Source organism: Alligator sinensis, unplaced genomic scaffold (genome assembly GCF_000455745.1).
Source record: "Alligator sinensis unplaced genomic scaffold, ASM45574v1 scaffold31_1, whole genome shotgun sequence".
In the NCBI taxonomy this organism is placed as follows: domain Eukaryota; kingdom Metazoa; phylum Chordata; order Crocodylia; family Alligatoridae; genus Alligator; species Alligator sinensis.
The window spans coordinates 4,094,983-4,108,579 of NW_005841884.1; the positions used below are offsets into that span (position 1 = coordinate 4,094,983).

Consider the following 13,597-nt stretch of genomic DNA (forward strand, 5'->3'; position numbering starts at 1 on the left):
GCCATTTGTAGGGTGCTGCCCTTCCTCTTCCTGTCACCTGACCGGCTGCAGGGCTTGAACCTTAACCCCTACTTGACCGGCCGGCCATGACTGGAAGCTTCTGGACTTAAAGGGACCACCCTGCCTCTTAGTAACAGGGTTGGGGTTCCCCGTTACAGTGTCAAAACTGCAGGGCTGGTAAGTCTTACTGAGGCCACAAAGTCTGCCAAGTTTCAAGGAGATCGGTGTAGGGGTTTGGGGGGAGCTGCGCCTCAAGCTGCGGACAAGCAAAACTGGTGCCATGGGTGACACTGCGTGTGTTAAGGCGCAGCGGGGTGACAGCTGCAGGGATGGCGGCCCCTGCTGTGACGCCTGCCAGGTGTCGAGGAGATCGGTGCAGGGGGAGTCTGGGACCCTGCACCCCTAGCTGCTGACAGGCAAAACTCCTGCCAAGACTGTGTCTGTCCTGGGGAAGTTGATGGTCTGTATTGAGTCTTTCCTCTCCTTAGCCTGGGTTTGTAGGTGCTAATTGAAACTCATTAAGTCGTTATGTAGTAGCTAGGTCCTGTGTATCGAGCTGGTCCCTGGGTCCCTGGTCCCTGAGTGAATCATGATTGATTGATTGGTAACTGGGAACACAGCAGCTCAGCAGCCAGGCCTGCAGCAGTGTCTGCCCTCCCGCCCCAAGACAGACACAGTCAGTCCCACAGCACCCATGGCACCAGTTCTGCTTGTCCTCAGCTTGAGGTGTAGTTCCCCCCAAACTCCTGCACCGATCTTCTTGAAACTTGGCAGGCTTTGTGGCCTCAGTAAGCGCTAACGTCCCTGCAGTTTTGATCCCCCTGTGTTGTAACACATAGATGTGACAGGAGTTTTGCTTTCAAGAATTTGGGGTACAGTTGCCCCCAAACCCCTGCATCGATCTTCCTGAAACTTAGCAGGCTTCATCCTCTCTGCAGAGTCTACGACCCCTGATAATTTCATCCAAATTGATCAAAAAACAACAAAAAGTTATAGATATTTTATTGTTTCCCCATTATACCCTATGCTAGCTTTAGTTAACTCCTGGGCAAGAGCACTCACATAGGCAATTACCCCATCCTTTTTTAGCTCTGTTCTCTTCTACAGCCAGAGCCAGTGTGTCCCTCTACCCTGGAGGTGAGCCTATATATGCAGGCCAGCCCCTCCCTGCAGGTCAGCTGCCCTGGCTCTCTTCACAGCGTCTAGGGCTGCTTTCATCCCCCTCAGCTGCCCAGGACCCAGCCTGCAGGCAGCAGAATACTGGGCGGCTGAGGGGGATGAAAGCAGCCCTAGACGCTGTGAAGAGAGCCAGGGCAGCTGACCTGCAGGGAGGGGCTGGCCTGCATATATAGGCTCACCTCCAGGGTAGAGGGACACACTGGCTCTGGCTGTAGAAGAGAACAGAGCTAAAAAAGGATGGGGTAATTGCCTATGTGAGTGCTCTTGCCCAGGAGTTAACTAAAGCTAGTCTGTGGCCTGAGCCCTCTTTTATAGAGGGACAAATTGACCTGTGTTAGCTTCTGCTTCCCACAGGTTTACACATGGGACTTAATGAGGAGGAGCTCATGTGCAGTAAAGCCTGCCTGCCTTTACTGTGTGGTAAAATGCTTATGTGCCCAAGCTCTTGGACAGTCAGATCCTAGGGTGAATTCACAACACAACAAGCCTGTACAATCACCTTTTTAACTTGAGGGGGGAAAGTAAATTTGCTTTGCAGAGAAAAACTATTGACCCTTCAGTGCCCCAGCACTTTTTTCACGTGCTCGGGGGCGGCAGCGGGGGTGGTGCTTTAACTAGAGTGGCTCCCACAGCCACTCTAATTAAAGTGCCCACCGCATGTTGTGTATCAAACAAGCTTTAGTTAAAGCGCCCCTCCTGCCATTTTAAAGAGCAGGGGCGCTAATACACGAGACACACAGGCTGGCTGGAGTACACTAATTAGCACACTCCAGCAGACTTGATTGATTACAGCGCATCAGAGCAGCCTCTGGGCATGTCTACAGGCACCCCCAGAGTCTGCACTGGCTTCCTATAGCTTGCTGCAGTTCAAAATGCTGAATTTGACCTACAAAGCCCTAAGTGACCTCAGTCCTATGTACCTGAGAGACCACTTCCTTCCTTTGGATACTTCAGGTCAGCTGAGAACAACCTCCTGCAATTACCATCTGTGTGCCAAATTTGCTTGGCCAAAACACATAAGAGGTTGTTCTTGGTTGTTGCTTCTCACCTCTGAAACACCTTCCAACTGGAGACCTGCCAGAATACAAGCCTGCCCATATTTCAGAAGTGGTATAAGACCTTTTAATTTGGGCAGGTTTTTAGCAGGTGGAGTTAAACTTTGGATATTTTGTAGGGAATTATTTTGTTATTTTATCTATTTTTCTTTCTTTGTTATTGTAAGCCACCCTGAGTCTTTTTGGGAAAAATATCAAATAAAATAAACATACTGCAAAGGGGTATACCAACAAAAAGGTTAAATCTCCCTATTGTATTCACCAAGTAGATTCATTTGTTTTCTACTCTTCCATTCAGGGATTAAAAAGTTTAAAGGCAGCTACTTCCACAGCCGGGAATACAAAGGTCCAGAAAAATTCAAGGGGAAGAAAGTGCTTGTGGTTGGATTGGGAAACTCTGGCTCTGATATTGCTGTTGAGCTTAGTCACACAGCATCTCAGGTACAGTTTCCTATATAGTTCTGGAGTTTTCAGGTCTAAGGATGGATACATATATTTAGGGGGAGGGGAGATGCAGGGCTTTTGGACATCCAAATCAATGGTAACTGGGCATTGAGATCTCCTAGGTGGCTTTGAAGATCCCAAATGCAATACAAAATTGTAATGGGAACATTCTAAAGCAGGGGTGGGCAAAATCTGGCCCTCAGGCTGGATTGGGCCTGTAGCGGACTTTATCTCCCAGCAGCCCCTGCGGCAGCAGCTCCTTCTGGCTGCCACTGCTGGACACACCTGTGCTGCCTGGGCACCCTTGCCCATCTGCCCCACACCTACTGCAGGAAGCAGGACCTGCAAAGGCAGGGCACACAGCCAGGTGCCTGGAATGGGCCCAGTGCAGGGCCAGGGAAACCCCAGGATCTTGGGAGTGGGGGAATCCAGAGCTGGGCTGCAAGCCACTGCCCACACACCCCTGTAATGAATGTGGGTTCCATGGGCAAAGGCATGCAGGGAGCAGATTGTGACTCTGCCACGGCCCCACACTATCACTGTTCCAAGATACCAGCCCCAGAGCAGCTCTCCACCCAGCCACGTGCCCTACCCATGCAGCTCCTGTCCGGCTGGTCTCCATGGAGACCAGGCAGGGGCTGCTGGGAAATGGAGTCCAGTCACCAGCCAGATTTGCCATTTTGCCCACCCCTGTTCTAAGAGATTGCATCACTGGATACAAATTGAAATAAAAAATAATGTAATTCTCAGTGGGCTACCTCTCTAACATATACTACATTATAATACATCTTCCATACTGAGGTCAGCAGTTCTTGATTTGGGCTGGTCAAACACCAAAGTGGGAATGATTCAACTACTGTTTCCTTTCCATTGTACAATATTAAGTGTGTAAATACACAGAAGTGCATAAAACTGGAAAAGTAAAACTGACTTCACTAGAATGGGCTCTACCAGTGATAGTTTTTCTGTATTGGTCCCTCCAAAACCATCATAATTAAACACTTCTTTGTTCTTTTTTTAAGGTTTATCTTAGCTCCAGGAGTGGCTCCTGGGTGATGAGTCGTGTTTGGGATAATGGTTACCCATGGGATATGCTGTATGTAACTCGCTTTGAAACCTTTGTTCGAAATTCCCTCCCGACCTCCATCAGTGACTGGCTGTACGTGAAGAAGATGAATCAGAAGTTTAAGCATGAGAACTATGGCCTGATGCCTTTAAATGGGTAATTTTATGGCAGTTTTATTATAAAACATTGGAGAAAGAAAGAAAAACCTTGTTTAGCTTTGAAGATGCAGTTCCTGTGGTACTCTAACTGAACTCTAGCTTGTGTAGAAGAGCCATTTGCCACAAGGTAAAGGGAAAAGAAGTCCACTGTGCATCATATGCTCTAAGGTAACTGACCACATGACATGCTCTTTTCCAGAGGCAAGTGAAAGTTAAACCTCAATAACTTAGTCTCTTGCATTGAGAAATAAGCTACTGCTATTTAGCTTTTATCCACCACACAGTGGCTGCATCTATACAAGACACTAAATGCACAGTAGACTAATTCTACCATGCATTAACATGTCACAGCAAAAGCCATACTAATGCGCTAATACACAGTAGAATTAGTCTACTGTGCACCAGCATCACAAGAAAGGGTGCTCCAGCACTACTGTGCAGTAGCACCAGTTACTGCACATTCAGTTAGTGCATGTAATTTCAAGTACTAAGCTGAATATGCAGTAACCACAATACATTAATGAACATGTAGATGCACCCAGTAAAGAGGCCTGTGTGAATAGGGAAATATTTGATTCGGATTCAGATTCAACCAATTTGGAGGACAGTGATTCAATTAGGTGATTCGAATCACTGTCCCCATGCGATTCGGCTGAATTGGAATCTTAGATTCAGCACTGTTTCAGTGCTGATTCGGAGATTCAGATTGGCTGGGGAGGGGCAGGCACAGCCAGGTGGCTACAAATTCTCCCGTGGGTCCTCTGGCTGTGCTTGCCTCCCCCTGGGCAGTGGGAGCCATGGGAAAAGCCCCCATGGCTTCCCTGCCCGACCCCATCCCTTCCCCATCCCGGCCTCCTGGCACTTAAAAAAATAACCAAAAAACCCCGCATTTACTGGCTGCAGCAGTGGCGATCAGCTACATGGGAACCCCCCTCCCCCAGTCAGCGCAATTGTCCGTGGGGGGACACGCCTCCCTCAGTTGCTGACTGGCGGCTGGGGGGGCAAGTGCCCAGAAGGGCCAGGGGGGCACCCAGAAATACCAGTGGCACTTCTCCTAGCACCCCACTCCCCAGCTGCCGGTCTTAGGGGGGGCACCAGCACTCCTTCCTGCTTGCCCTGCCCATCATCTAAGTTGGGAATGCTGGCTGTGAGGAGGTGTACCATTACTTTCAGGGGGTGCACATGCACCCCCGTGTACCCAGTATGCATTGCCACTGAACAAGTTGTAGGGCTGTGCGAAACAGCACCATTTCATTTCGACTTCCATTTCACTGTTTTGATGGGACAGTGTTTCGTTTTGACATTGTGTTTCATTTTGAAGCACTCTTCTGTTTCATTTCATCAAAACTGTTTCGACAGTGTTTCGACGTTTCACCCATAGGCTATAATGGGGAATCATGAAAATGCCTATAACATTGTCATTTCTTGCCTGATATGGATGAAAATTGCAGGGACGGTAGCCCCTTCTTAGAGCATGAAGCCTGCCAAGTTACAAAGAGATAGGTGCAGGAGTTTCTGGGAAACTGCTCCTCAAGGTGCTGACAAGTAAAACTCATGGCACTTGCCAGCAGCAGCAGTCTACTGTCATCCTGCACACAGATCTGGGGGCCCACACCCCCAGGAGAGCTGTGGGGATGTGCTGGACTCCTCCTGGGGGTGCAGGCCTCTGGATCTGTGCTCAGGATGACAGGAGGCTGCTGCCTGGGATCAGCACTGGGCATAACCCGCGCCCAGCATCAGGAAGATTAGTGTTGCTGCTGGCCCTAGGCAGCAGCGGCAGCCTCCTGTCATCCTACATAAAGATCTAGGGGTCCACACCCCCAGAAGGAGTCCGTCAGTGCTAGGAGGGCAGGTTGGCCTCTGTGGGGTGGCAGAGCCGGTCAGAATGCCGCCCTAGTTCTCCCTGCCTCCTGCCACCAGGTTGCACTCCGACCAGCTCTGCCAGCCCCATGGAGCTCAGCCCAGTGGTGGGAGGCAGTGGGAGAGCCAGTGGTGGAGCTGCTCAGAGTGCAGCCTGGTGGCAGGAGGAGGGGGAGAGCTAGGGTTGCACTCTGGCTGGCTCTGCCAGCCCCACAGAGATCAGCCCAGTGGCAGGAGGCAGGGGAGAACCAGGGCTGTACTCCGCCTCCTGCCACTGAGCCAAGCTCCGTGGGCCTGGCAGAGCAACTTGGAGTGCAGCCCTGGCTCTCCCCTCACCTCCCACCACCAGGCTGCTTTGAAACTCAAAATGTTTTGAAATTTTTTAAATGTTTCAAGTGCCCTAATTTCATTTTGAAACTGTTTTGAAGCTTTTTGTTTCATTTCAATGTTGCTTTTTCAAGCTCAAAACACATTGAAACAGCTTCGAAACAAAACACTACGCAAAATTTCGCACAGCCCTAGTTTTTAGCAAATTGACTTAAAAAGAAGAGTGCATAATAAGGAAATGAAATGTCATGCTTCAGGGCACACATTGATTGTTCACAAAAGCTTAAAAGGAATCTTTCTGCTCTATATACATATGGAGTTATACCCCTGGACAGGCACATTATCATTTTGTGACTGGCTCTGTTGAATTACTACTGGAGAGAAGACACAAAACTAGCTGAGATAATGGTTTGATCCAGTACAGAAATTATTTTCTTAAACCATGTCTATCTCTGTTTCATACTAGAAAATCAATGTCTTTTGTAGCTAATTCAAGGCTGCATTTAATTTGAAATGCTTCTTGTTTTAGCACTAGCAGGGATTTCAGAACACTGAGGAATTTCAGGTTGACATTTCTTATAAATCTCACTACACAATAGTAAGCAATTTTCATTTTACTACATGCTGAAAGAATAAGAATAAGAATAAGAAAAATAATGTCTCATTTAAAGCAATACTTGTGCTTACTCTTTGTTGTAGTAGTAATAGTGTGCTAATGTAGTGGAAAAGAACCCCATTTTCTTAGGTGTTGGATAAATAAGACTGATTTCACTGACACAACTATGTTTGTAAAAGAAAGTGAAAAGCTGAATGCAGAACTACTCATGGGAAATAGATTTGAAATTCATTGCACACACACACACACGCACAGAAACAGGATCATAAGAGAGAATCCATAAGTTAATACACTGCAAACGAAGAGGTGGACAGTGGCTAGGAATAAAGGAAAGAGTTACGGTCATTTGTGGATCCTAGATATAATTTTTAATTTTCAAATGGTGGCTCTACAACTTTAACTTTTAACTTCCAGGCTTTCAAACTTACATTTTTGCAACTAGTAATGACAGCAAATAAACTGAAACAGCTATTGACAACCTTAACCATCTCTAAAATGAGATTGTTATAGGGTTATGATGATGATTATGCAGTGCTGGTGATGGATAACTCTTGGTTCAAGGATATTGGGAGTCTTGGTCTGACATTCTGATGCAAGAAGATTTGCACATAGTATGGTTCTCTCACTCTCTTTGCATATCCCAGATAGGAAACAAGAAGTCCTTTTAAATAGAGGCCTACATGTTTTCTGTTTGTAGAACTCTGCGCAAAGAGCCGGTGTTCAACGATGACCTCCCAAGCCGTATTGTCTGTGGGATGGTGCTGGTAAAACCCAATGTGAAGGAATTCACGGAAACCTCAGTTATATTTCAAGATGGAACCAAGCAGGAAAATATTGATTGTGTCATCTTTGCAACAGGCTACAGCTATGCTTATCCCTTTATGGAAGATGACTCCATTATCAAATGCAGAGACAATGAGGTTACTTTGTACAAAGGCATTCTCCCTCCTCGACTAGAGAAGCCAACTATGGCTGTCATTGGGCTGGTCCAGTCTCTTGGTGCAATTATTCCAACTTCTGAACTCCAGGCTCGCTGGGCTATCAAGGTGTTTAAGGGTACGTGAATGGAAAACTGGTGAATAGGGAAAACTGTCCCTAATATATTTTACTTTACTTCCTGGCAGTGGAAATTAGCATTCTTCTTCAGGTTACAGCTGCATGCAGACACAAACTGGGGATCTGATATGAAAAGAAATGCATGCATACATGTGTATACCTACAGATATGATGGGGTTACAGTGAAAGTTGTTGGTCAGAGAGAGCTGGATTAGTTTACCTGTGTGTGGGGCAGAAATATATTTCATCACTTAGGGGGTGACAGCATATGTACCCCTGTGTGTGGGGCAGAAAGTATATTTCAGTACTTAGGGGTGACATGTTTGGTGACGCTGAACCTGTTCTTTTCTAGGATCATTTAAGCTTCCTCCGGTAAGCAGCATGATGGATGATATTGATGAAAAAATGGGGAAGAAACTCAAATGGTATGTGAAAGGTGCCATTCTCAAGCAGCTTTCTATACTCTGTGTGCACGAATAAGAGTAACAAGGGCTGTATTTTCTGAGCAAGTCCCACATAATTATGTTCTCCATTCTTTATAATTTATATATTTTGTCCAGAGGCAGATCTGGGGGTGAGGGTCGTTGGTGCAGTAACTCCCACCCACCTTTAACTCCTGCTCCATTCAAAGTTTAACACAATCTGCCCTTTAGGAGCAGCTGCATTTCTGTTTAGGTGGAGCTGAGGCAGTCAGTTGACTTCAGGGCTCATTGTTACCTACCTCAGTGATGCCCAACTTTTTTGTCCTGTGGGCCAGATGAGCAGCACCCATTCTGCCCACAGGCCAGATCTGGCCAGTGGACCTGATTTAGGGTGCAGTGGATGTGAGGAGCTCATGGAGGGCAGTCCGGCCCTAACCTGGCTGAATCAGGAAGGGAGGTAGGGGTGAGAAAGGGCATGTGACCAAGCCCCAACCCAGCCATATAGGGCTTGGGAATTTGGTAGCCAGGGAGGAATAGCATTATTAATTGCAACTGCTTCCCCACTGCCAAATTTCCTGACCTATGGGGAGGTCCATGAGCCAGATGCCATGACTTTGTGGGCCAAACTTGGCCTACAGGCTTTGGGTTGACCACCCCTAATCTACCTCCTAATCTACTTGATTCCTACTGATTTCTTCATTCCATAGGTGTTTACAATCCTTGATCTTTCATTAATCAAGCTACCTTTCTACATTTTTCCTGCCTGTTATCTACTCCTGGTAATGTTTCTCTGTTCACACCCTCAATGTGTCTAATAAAGGTGTGCTATTTACGGACCTGTACTGGGTGGCTTTATTCCCAAGGGATTCAAACTCATAGCAGATCAGGGACAGAGAGGGAAGAAGCAAGGCTGCAGGAAGGCTGTGCTGTGGTACAGCGTTTAAAGGCAGAAAAAGTTGAAAGGTGATGCAAAGACAGAAGTTGTTGTAGTGACCTTGGGTTATTCATTGCAGCAGATGATGGAGGCTGTATGAGCTTGAACCAGCATTGCAGCTAGGGTGGCATAAAGCTGGGCATGGGAGGATCCAGAGAGGTTGGTCCTTGGGTAGTGGCACTGCAAGTGGCTGAAGTGAGTCCTTCCCCAGCCCCCAACTGTTTGTTTCTGTAGAGAGCAGTGGAGGCCAGCTATAAGCATGCTGTGAGATCATGGGGGGAAAGGAGAGAAGTTGCAATCCTGCCTCCATCTGTCCCATGGTCAGGGGTCATGAGGGGTTGGGGGAACTGTTTGGGAGGGGTTCTGGGGGGGAGGGGCTTTCAGGAGCTGTGAAGAGCTAGATAGGGGGTCATAGGCACTAAGGGAGTTTTGTAGGGAGGAAGATCTATGAGGTAGAGCAGTGTGGGGTAAGAAGGGGCTGGAGTGCTATTAGGGGATGTGAGCATGGATGAATCCAGGATTTTGTAAAACAAGGTGCAGGAACAGCAACCCCTCCCTCCCCACTCCTCCTCCACTGAGGTAGGTAGACCTCTTTGGGAGAACAGTAGCCAGGGATTTTTGTTTAAGTCCCTGAATCAGGTAAAAACCTCACCCCACACTCAGCATCCCTTCCCTTTCCCTCCATGCTGAGCAGTATCTTCCTTCCCTTCCTATTCTCTACCTCCACCAGGATCTGCCATGGTCTCCAGTTGCCCCAGGGGCAGCTGTAGCTCCAGAGCTGCTCCTTCCCTGCTCTAGGTAAGGCTGTGTTGTATGGGGAGCTAGGCTCATGTGGGGGCAACAAGCAGGTTCCTTCTCCCTATGCCTGCTCCCAGGCTGGTGGGAAACAACTGGGGGTGGGAACTGGGCAGGGAGGGAAAACCTACCCATTGGGCATGTCTACACAGGCATTTATGCTGGCTTAAATTTACTGAGCAGTAAATTGCTGCACAGTAAGCAGGAATAGGCTAGTGTCTACATGTGCAGGTGTTAAAGTGCATTAATGCTGTGCGTGGACTGATTTGGGACTAAAGCTAATCCCAAATCAGTCCACACACATGGTGTTATTATGCAGTAGGTCGTCTACATGTGTGTTACTGTGCACTAACTAATTGGGCATAAATTTGAGATCTGCATGATACAGTTCTCAAATTTACACTCAAGTCAGCATAAGTCACCATATTTACTGTGCAGTACAGGCGTGCAAGTGTACACGCATGCCCATACTACATAGTAATTTCAGTTATTGCTCAGTAAATGTGCACATGTAGACACACCCATTGAGTTGCTGCTGCAGTCCCTGGCTGAGCCTTGTTCCACTGCCTTCAGGTCAGCCAAAGATAGCAGGGGCATCAACAGCGGGGGCAGAAGTGAGGAGGAATGTGGGGGGAGGCATTTGTGACTTATTCAGGGACTTTAAAAGTCCCCAGCTACTGTTCCTGCAATGTGGTCTGAAAGGGATTGCAACTACGCCACTGCATTCCCTCTGGATCCACCCCTGCATGTGAGGGGCAAATGAGGTCTGGGAGTAAACTGAGGTATGAGGGAGGTTTGGGATCAAAATAGATTGTGGGGGAACAAGCACCAGGGGGTGTGAAATGCTGCAGTGAAGTTTGTGTTTTCAAAGGCATAAGGGAATGAAGGGTCAGGAGGCCTGGGGTGATGAGGGCAGGTTTGTGCAGGGTGCAGTGTTGTTATGGATATAGTGAGAGGGTAGGGTAGGACTCAGCAGTGCGTGAGGGGAATGGTGGAGCGTGATGAGGCTTAGGGCATGACGGCATGGGGCTGAGCATAGGGCTTATGCATAGAGGACAGAGTGGAGCCAGAGGGCATTTGAAGTGCCAGGGGCAATACATAAATGGCAGTGAGGAGCACTTTGGGGCATATTGGATTGCCTGGGGGGACCCATGTGTTAGGGAGCAGAGAGCAGTCTTGTCTGTGGGCGGGGGGAAATAGATGTACTCCCATAGCACAAGGTAGCTGCCCCACTCCAGAGCTGGCAGTCTGTCCCCCTCCAAAACACATTTGCATTTGTTTATTCTTGGATCTTAAACTAAATAATACAGCCCATGGTCTCTAGCATATTAATAAAGCTTCTAGTTCTTTTTAATTCGAAAAAAACGTGTTGTGCTATGGGATGATGTACCACACCACATGCACCCCACTTTTCAGAACCCTAGATGTACCCATGGTTGTGTCAGATGTCTCTCTGCTGCCTTGCTACCCACTGGATCACCGCTGGTTCCTCACTTTTATCAGACAGTGTACATATTGCATATGCTCCAGCACAGCTATTTCAGGGGAAAAAAAGAAAAGAAAAGAAAGGCAAAACTTCTGCATTGCCAGACTGAGGCAAACCTGCATGGCTTAATTGACCCCAAACTTTTTTTTTTTTTAAATCTTGCTTTATTTAAAAAAATAAAAATGAATATATTCTCTTCCAGAATTAAATTTTTGTTTAAAATCAAGGAATCTCTCATGAAATGGAAATTCTCATCTAGCTTTGGTAAAGGAAAGCTTTGCTAAGGGAAGATGAGTTACTGAATGGATATGCTATAATGGCAGAGAATTATCATTTTTGTCAAAGTATAAAGACAGTCCATCAGTTCCTTCACATAGGAATTGCCAGTTAAATCAAGGCTTCTCATATCTAGAAATACTGTTTGCATGAATGGTCTGGGTTGGGGCCAGAGAAGCTCTTACAAAGTTGGGTCTTTTTTCTTCTTGTCCACTTTCCTGTAAACTGGAAAGTTTTTGGTGTTGCTTTGATTCTGTTTTAGAGTCTTCTTTCTGTTGAGAAATCAGGGCTGAGGAAAAGAATTTGACCTGGAGTCTGAACTTGATTTGAACCCTTCCCTCCCCTAGCACCAACTTCCTTGTAGAATTCAGGCATTATGCAAAAATCTCTGTTTATCCTATAGCATCTTTCTTTTACATAGTAATTAGCCATGGGCTATATATTTTCCTTTCCCACCTTAAGGTTTGGAAACAGCAGTACCCTACAGACAGATTACATAGTCTACATGGATGAACTGGCTTCTGCCATTGGAGTGAAACCCAATATTCTGAAGCTGTTTCTGACGGACCCAAGACTGGCCCTGGAAGTTTACTTTGGCCCATGCAGTCCATACCAGTTTCGTCTAACAGGTCCAGGAAAGTGGAATGGAGCCAGAAATGCTATCCTGACCCAGTGGGACCGGACACTGAAGGTCACAAGGACTCGAGTTGTTCATGGTTCTAAGACAGGCTTCCCCCTCTTAAATTTGCTTACAATCCTCTTCTTCCCTCTTCTCCTTATTGCTGTTTTTCTGATGTTTAACTAAAAATCAAGTGTTTTCAGAATCTCAAAGTGAAAATTGTATATAGAGAAGAAAATTTGTCTTGCCAAGGCTAGTAAGACTTTTGCCATTGAGGACATTCCTAGTTCAAGTGTATCTACATATGCATAGATATGCCTTAATATATACACAACACCTGCAGATATGAACTCTATAGTCCAGAGCCCAATCTAATATAAAGTGAAAGAGCTCCATAACATTTTATGTTAATTTTCACTTAATGAGAAGCTGGTCCTATGATTTGTGCTATTTTAATTATAGCCTAGGAACTACTAAAAGTCGAAGGTATGACTAGGAAACAGAAAGTATGACAAGGAAAATATATATAAAAAAAAGATATAATCTCAATGCTTTCTAAATTCAAGAGCTCTTATGACATGGTTCTTCAATAGTGTAAGATAGAACTGGTCAAAAAGTGCCATTTATTGTATCCAGGAATTTTTTTTATATCTCTCTATTTTTTTAAATTCTGTATGGTATTTGTTTTGTCTTGTTTCCCAAGGAAAATCTGAAACTAATGGGCTCCTATACACATGCAGGGAGCCTGCTCCGAGACATTGCAAATCCAGTGCAGCAGAGCAGACTTGATTAGGCGAGTCTGCTGGAGCATGGAAATTAATGCACTCCAGCAGACTCCAGCATCATGTGTATCAGCATCCCTGTGCTGAAGAATGGTGGCAAGGCACTTTAAACTAAAGCTTGTTTTATGAATTTTAGTTCAAAGCGCCCCGCCGCCATTTTTCAGTGTGGAGATACTGATACAGGTGACACTCAGGCGCCTTTAATTTGCACGGCTCGCTAATTAAAGCGCTGCCCCCTTCCCCCCCACCCCATGCCTCCTGATGCATGTGTAAAAATGCCCAATATGCTTTGGTTTTTGTAAACTGATATGTTTAACAAAAATTAATTTGTTTAGTTTCCAGTTTTTTGCATTATAAAAAACTTCAAAATAAAAATGTTTGTAGAAAAATGTTTTGTTTTGGTCAAAATGTTATTTTTTTTGAATGGGGGGGCCTTGTCATCAAAGAAATTTCCTTCAGTTCTAATAATAATACACTCATTTTAACAGAGCAGTTAAATGCAGCCTGTCTTACAGCATACAA

At 46.1% G+C, this 13,597-nt stretch overlaps 1 protein-coding gene across 2 annotated transcripts in view; it reads left to right on the plus strand.

The window, feature by feature from the left end:
• Positions 1-13,129, plus strand: part of LOC102377542 (dimethylaniline monooxygenase [N-oxide-forming] 3) — a 26,237-nt gene extending 13,108 nt beyond the window's left edge. For both annotated transcript variants that reach the window (XM_006017757.3, XM_025196801.1), the window contains exons 5-9: positions 2,533-2,675; positions 3,701-3,900; positions 7,403-7,761; positions 8,114-8,186; positions 12,137-13,129. In XM_006017757.3, coding sequence (XP_006017819.2) covers positions 2,533-2,675; positions 3,701-3,900; positions 7,403-7,761; positions 8,114-8,186; positions 12,137-12,479 — 1,118 coding nt within the window. In that variant the 3' untranslated portion in view covers positions 12,480-13,129. The remainder of the gene's footprint in view (positions 1-2,532; positions 2,676-3,700; positions 3,901-7,402; positions 7,762-8,113; positions 8,187-12,136) is intronic.
• The last annotated feature ends 468 nt before the right edge of the window (positions 13,130-13,597 follow it).